The 6,459-nt window shown below is 57.0% G+C and overlaps 1 protein-coding gene across 1 annotated transcript; it reads left to right on the top strand.

Moving 5' to 3' along the window:
* Positions 1 to 2,738: 2,738 nt before the first annotated feature.
* Positions 2,739 to 5,961, top strand: LOC107547553 (prolactin-inducible protein homolog). The gene is made up of 4 exons (XM_029082935.1): positions 2,739 to 2,852; positions 4,716 to 4,821; positions 5,536 to 5,650; positions 5,799 to 5,961. The coding sequence occupies exons 1-4, from the start codon at positions 2,758 to 2,760 to the stop codon at positions 5,924 to 5,926; spliced, it is 444 nt and encodes a 147-aa protein (XP_028938768.1). The 5' UTR covers positions 2,739 to 2,757; the 3' UTR covers positions 5,927 to 5,961.
* The last annotated feature ends 498 nt before the right edge of the window (positions 5,962 to 6,459 follow it).

The raw sequence follows: 6,459 nt of genomic DNA, 5'->3' as shown, positions 1-6,459 counted from the left end.
ACGAGAGCGGAGGATGGGGACTGTGAAAGCAGTCCATGGCTGTGGATTGCTGGTTTCGAGATCGGCAGAGGGACGGGAGCGAGGGAGTTGAGGTCGGCGGAGAAGGAGGTGTTGAGGGCCCGGATTTGTGTGTCTAGAGAAGGTAGGTTGTGTACAGAGACCAAATGGGGCATGACGACTCCGGAGAAGGGCAAGGGGTTGAGAGATCAGAGGCCTCTGTTGAGGAACGGGATGATGCTCTCTCCCGGTAGAGAGCCGGCCACGGGTTCAAAGCTCTCCACTATCAGCTCAAAGCCCTCCGCAGTTGACGCGGTGTGTGGAGAGAGGTTGGAAAGGTCAGTCCCCTGTTCCCCCTTCCCCCCCCGCCCGGGCGCGGGGCAGGTGTGGGCCGCTGTCTGGGTAAACACGGAGCTCGCCTCGGCTCCTGAAGCAGTGACAGCTACTTGTCTGATTGGATCAGTGATGGCATTTTCATAACCTCTGGTTCGGGCAGGCGAGGGCAGAGAGGAGGGGGACTGTTGTTGGCAGGGCCACGTGGGTCCTCGGGGTCCTTGGGGAGGGGGTGGTGGGAGGAGGGCTGGGGCAGGGAGCCCAGAAGGAGTATAATAATAATAATAATAATTATGGTAATAATAATTCTGGTATTCATTAAGTGCTTACTATGTGCCAGGTACTGTACTAAGTGCTGGGGTGGAGACAAACAAATTGGGTCGGATCCAGTCCCTGGCCCACATGGGGCTCACAGTCTCCATCCCCATTTTACAGATGAGGGAACCGAGGCACAGAGAAGTGAAGTAACGTGCTCAGGATCACAGAGCAGACAGGTGGTGGAGTCAGAATTAGAACCCATGACCTTTTGACTCCCAGGTCCGGGTTCTATCCATTTCCCGTGCTGCTTACTATGCAGAAGGGTTGCCGGGCAGGGAGTCCAGCAGGAGTCCGGGAGGAGGAGGAAGCAGGATGGCATTGTGGATAGAGCACGGGTCTGGGAGTCAGAAGAGCATGGATTTTAACCCCAGCTCTACTGCCTGCCTGCTGTGTGACCCTGGGACCAGTCACTTCACTTCTCTGTGCCTCAGTTTCCTCAACTGTAAAATGGAGATTCAATACCTGTTTCTTCTCCTTCTTAGACTTGAGCCCCACCTGGCACAGGGACTGTTTCCAACTTGATAAATTGTGTCTACTCCAGCGTGTAATCCAGTGCTTGCCATACGGTAGGGGCTTAACAAATACCCCAATTATTATTACAATCCCATGGGAGAGGCAGACAGAAATGATTAACAAATAGTCAGAGCAGGAGGAAGAACAATGTTCCTCGAGAAGCAGCATGGTGTAGTAGATAGATCACTGGCCTGGGAGTCAAAAAGCCATGGGTTCTAATCCCGGCTCTGCCACCTATCTGCTGTGTGACCTTGGGCAAGTCCTTTCACTTCTCTGGGCCTCAGTTACCTCGTCTGTAAAATGGGGATGTGGACTGTGAGCCCTACCTGGGACAGAGACTGTGTCCAACCCGATTTGCTCGTATCCACCCCTGTGCTTAGTACAATGCCTGGCATATAGTAAGCGCTTAACAGATATCAAAATTATTATCATTAATTAAAGGATCCTGCGCTTGGGACTCAGCCCAGCTCTGCAATTTGTCTGTTGTGTGAACTTGGACGAGTCACTTAATTTCTCTGGAACTCAGTTACCTCATTTGTAAAATGGGGATTAAGATTGAGCCTCACGTGGGACAAGAACTAGGTTCAAACCTGATTAGCTTGTACTTACCCCAGCGCTTAGTACAGTACTTGGCACATAATCAGCGCTTAGCAAATCCCCCTAAAAAGGGATATTGGAGGAAGTTGTTCGGTCAGGATAAAATAGCACTTAATTACCATTAAAAAAATGCCCACATTCAGAAAGGTTGAGGGTGATCGTAAAATACATAATGCCAAAGACGGTCTAGGGTTGACCTAGGAAGAGCATGAGTGAGGGGCAGAGGTAATCATAATAATTATGATATCTGTTAAGTGCTTACTATGTGCCAAGCACTGTTCAGGTAGGAGACGCACTAGACTATAAAAGCTCCTTGAGGGCAGGGGTCAGGTCTATCCAATTCTGTTGTACTGTGCTCTCCCGAGTGCTCAGTACGGTCCTCTGCACACCGTAAATGCTCCACAGATACTACCGATTGATCGATCGACAGAGGCCAGAGTGAGGGACAGTTAGGCTGGGGATTTGGAAGGAATGAAGAGTGCGAGCTGGGGATGACTGGGTCAAGGGAGCAGATGGATAAGGAGGGATGACTTGGAAGCAGATGACGTGGAGGGAGACGGGCAGTCCCTGGGCCTTTCTCCCCTTGGAAGTGAAGGGGAGCAGAGGAGACGCCCCTCCCTGGCCTGGCCAGGAGGTCGGGTGAGTGGCTCGGTCGGGCCAGGCCCCCGGGCTTCGCGCTGCAGGCCTTCCGGTGGGTACTCCGGCCTCTCTTTTCTGAGAACAAGGAAGAACAGCCGATCCCTTTGGGCAGGGGCCTGGCTCCGTCCATCTTATCAGGTTCCCATCTCAGAGTTTTCCAGCGGAAAGACAAACTCCCGGTGGCCACGCTTGGTGCGATTGGTTGCCTGAGGCCAGCCGGGTCCCACCCCCCACCCCCACCCCCACCCCCTCCAGGACACCCTTCCTGGCCGTGCCCAGGCCCTCCTCTGGCTATAAGTATGGGCGCAGGCTGCAGAGGTGCCAGGCTCCCTGGATCTTGAACCCCTTGGAACGCCCAGGATGTGGCAACTGCGAATCCCCGGGACCCCCCTGTGGGGGGCAGCTCTGCTCCTGGCGCTCTGCCTGCAGCTGACGACTCAGGGCCTCATCCAAGGGTAAGACCCTCGCCGCCGACTCCATGGGGGGGAGGTCCGGCTGAAAGCTCAGCTTGGTGCCGGCCTCCGAGGGGCGAGGGGCCACCCCCCGCTTTCCCTTCCCCTCCAAGGGGTCACTCAGGAGAAGGGAGGGGGCTGGGCTTGGCTCTATCCCCTTCTTCAGCTCCCCCCACCTTCCCTTTCTCTTAGAATTCAGCCTGCCCTCCCTTTACTATGTGCAGAGCACTGTACTAAGCGATTGGGATGTACGATTCGGCAACAGATAGAGACAACCCCTGCCCATTGACGGGCTTACAGTCTCCCCTAGATGAGGAAAGCAGAGGGGGCAGGCAGGTCCTCCCATGGCAGGGGAGGGGAAACTGAGGCAGGGCCAGGGACTCAGCGAGGGCAGCAGGACTGGGAAGGGGACCCAGGTGTCCCCCCAGCCAGCTTCCCGGCCCTGTTCTCTGGCCCTTGTCCTCTCCCCCCCGCCCCCGGCCAGGTACACACAGACTCTTGCTTTTCTAGTTTCCCTGGGAGATGAAGCAGCCTTTTGTTCTTAGGGAGGGGGCAGGGAGAGGATCCCAGTGGGGAGAGCAGTGATGGTGGGGGAGGGCAAGGTGGGGGAAGGCCCTTCTCTAAGAGGAAGGGGGTCAGTCACTGGAACTCGGGGCTCTAGGCACCCCCAGCCTGGATGAGTCTGGCCTGTTGCTCCTCACTAGGGTTCACTCTTACCACTATCTTGGAACATCTAAAAGGTGCGGAGATCACCTGGGATTCCATTAGCCAGGCCAGGGCCGGCCCGAGCGTCAGCCCGCTGCTGGGCCTTCCAGGACGGACCCATCACCCCTTTCCTCCGGGGACAGTGAGCCTCCGACAGACCAGCTCCCGCACACGTATTCTCAGGCTCGCTCCAGGGAGAAGACAACTGGAAGTTTCTTCTTCAAGGGTTCATAAAGATAATAACAATAATAATAGCGGTAATAACGGTATTTGCTAAGTGCTTACTATATGCCAAGCACTGGTAGGGACAGGCTAATCAGGTCAGATACAGTGCCTGTCCCATATAGGACTTGCGATCTAACTAGGAGGGAGAGTGGGTACTGAATTCCCATTTTACAGATGAGGGAACCAAAGACCAGAAAAATGAAGAGACTTGTCCAAGGTCACACAGCCGACTAGAAGCGGAGATTTGAACCTGGATCCTCTGACTCCCCGGCCGGGGCTCTTTCCACTGACTGGATCTTGGAGGCTCCCTTTCCTTCTTTCCGCCAGCCTGAATTCAGAGAAAGGCCAACATAACAGATGAATAATAATAATAATAATAGTTATGGTATCTGTTAAGCGCTTACTACGTGCAGAGCACTGTTCTAAGCGCTGGGGTAGATACAGGGTCATCAGATTGTCCCATGTGGGGCTCACGTTTTCTAATCCCCATTTTTACCGATGAGGTAACTGAGAGACAGAGAAGTTAAGTGACTTGCCCAAGGTCACATAGCAGACAAGTGGCGGAGCTGGGATTATAACCCACGACTTCTGACTCCCAAGCCTGGGCTCTTTCCACTAAGCCACGCTGCTTCTCTGACCACAGCCATTAAGTGCTACTATGTGCCAAGCTTTGGGGTAGATTCAAAGTTTTGGGACCGGACACGATCCCTGTCCCGTATGGAGCCGATCGCTCGTATTACACCTAGTTTACGTGTGAGGAAACTGAGACCCCCCCAGAGAGGTTAAGTGACTCGCCCAGGGTCTCCCAGCAGACCGATGGTAGAGCGGGGGGTGAGAGCCCCTGGCTTCCGTCTCCAAGGCCCGGGCTCTGTCCGCTAGACGCCCCCTCTCGGCCCCGGCCCACTCTGACAGACTGTCCGTCCTTCCTTCCTCCAGGAGGAAGCCCCTGAGCGTGGAAATGATTGTGCCTGACACGGTGAGACAGGGCCAGATGGTCTCGGTGAAAGTGCGCGTGACCGCGGACCTGAAAGAGTGCATGGCGGTGAGTGGAGTCGGCCGGCAAACCGGGTTGGGGGAGGCACCGGACGAAGCCCCCAGCTGGTCTCCGGGCCTTGGGGCCGAGGGCCTGGGAGTCAACCCCGGGAACCCAACCCAGGCTCCCTGCCCTCACGGGGCAGATCGACAGACACGAGGGATTTACAGCTAGTGGGAGCGGGAGGAAGACGGACGATACAACGGGGGGGAGTGGGAGTGCGTCACGGTGAAACCGCTGACTCTAATCGAACGGCAAAATAATAATAATTACGGTATTTGTTGAACATTTACTATTTGCCAATCACTGCCGTAAGGGCTGGAATAGATAGAAGATAGTAACAACAGTAATGATGGCATTTGTTAAGCGATTGCTATGTGCCAAGCACTGTTCTCAGTGCTGAAGTAGATACAGGGTAATCTTGTTGTCCCATCTGTAAATTGAGGTCACTGAGGCACAGAGAAGCTAAGTGACTTGCCTAAAGTCACACAGCTGAGAAGTGGCGGAGCCGGGATTAGAACCCACGACTTCTGACTCCCAAACCCATGCTCTCTCCACTAGTCCACACCGCTTCTCTGATCCCCCTCTGGCTCCCGAGGAGGAGCCCGGAGCCCCCTCCCCTGCCTGAACCTCAGTTTCCCGGATGGTGGAATGGAAGGAGGGCGGGGCGGCGGGGATGGCGGAGGGAGGGGAAGACGGAGGTGGTTTCCCCGCCGCCCGCAGGTCCGCGTCGAGCTGCGGAATTACACGATGGTGGACTTCCCCTACGGGAACTTCAAGTACACGGCCTGCCTGTGCGGAGACGTGCGCACCTACTTCTGGGACGTCATCACCTTCCGTGAGAGTGCCCGGGGTCGGGGGGCTGGCGGGAGGGTGAGGGGGGCGGGTCGTGGGTGAGGAGGGGGATGGGGACGGGGAGAGGTGGGGGCAGGGGAGGGGTCGGCCCGTGGGCTGACCCGGCCGGTGCGGGGTCGCGTCCCTGGCAGGCCGCATGGAGCTGGTGGCGTTGGCCGAAGCGGTGTTGGAGGCGGACATCTGCAAGGAGTATCTGGCCGTGGTGCCCGTCATCAATCACTACGACATAAAGTCGAAGACGGTGGGGGTCCTTGCCTGAGCCGGGACCCTCTGCCCCGCCGCCCGCCCCCCAACCCACCCCCACCCCGCAGCTCGGGCCCGGAAGGCCTCGCCGAGCCGGCGCGGTAGGGCTCGCCGTCAGCCCGGCCCATAAAACATCTGGCAAAAACGATCCTTGTGTCGTGTGTGTGTGTGTGTGTGCATTGTGTATGTACACACGTGTCCCCCCGACCTGCACTGCTCTGGTCTGGACTCCCTGGGGGTCCTTGGGGGTGTGTGTGTGTGTCGGGGGTCTGCCTGGGCTGGATCCCTCTGCCACGGAGTCTGCTGCTGCTCTGGTGTCCGGCTTCCTGACCCAGTGCCCTGGCCCTGCCCCAGGTCCCACCCCCGACCCGCTGGCCCATCCCAGGGCTCTGCCCACTGCCCCAGTGTCCCGCCCCCGTCTCAGTGCCCCTCACCAGGGAGGGTACCACTCCATGACCCAGGGTCCTTTCCCTAACACCCCCTCCCTACCCCCTGCCCCAGGGTTCCACATCACCCCGTCAGTGTCCCAGCCCCAGTGGTCTTCCCCCA

This window comes from Ornithorhynchus anatinus, chromosome 2 (assembly GCF_004115215.2).
Source record: "Ornithorhynchus anatinus isolate Pmale09 chromosome 2, mOrnAna1.pri.v4, whole genome shotgun sequence".
Lineage (NCBI taxonomy): Eukaryota > Metazoa > Chordata > Mammalia > Monotremata > Ornithorhynchidae > Ornithorhynchus > Ornithorhynchus anatinus.
This window is presented reverse-complemented; position numbering and strand designations above follow the sequence as displayed.

Coding starts and splice junctions, on each gene's coding strand:
- LOC107547553 (XM_029082935.1), top strand. CDS start 2,758: ATGTGGCAACTGCGAATCCCCGGGACCCCCCTGTGGGGGGCAGCTCTG. Junction 4,822..5,535: donor ACCTGAAAGAGTGCATGGCG/GTGAGTGGAGTC, acceptor CGCCGCCCGCAG/GTCCGCGTCGAGCTGCGGAA. Junction 5,651..5,798: donor CTGGGACGTCATCACCTTCC/GTGAGAGTGCCC, acceptor CGTCCCTGGCAG/GCCGCATGGAGCTGGTGGCG.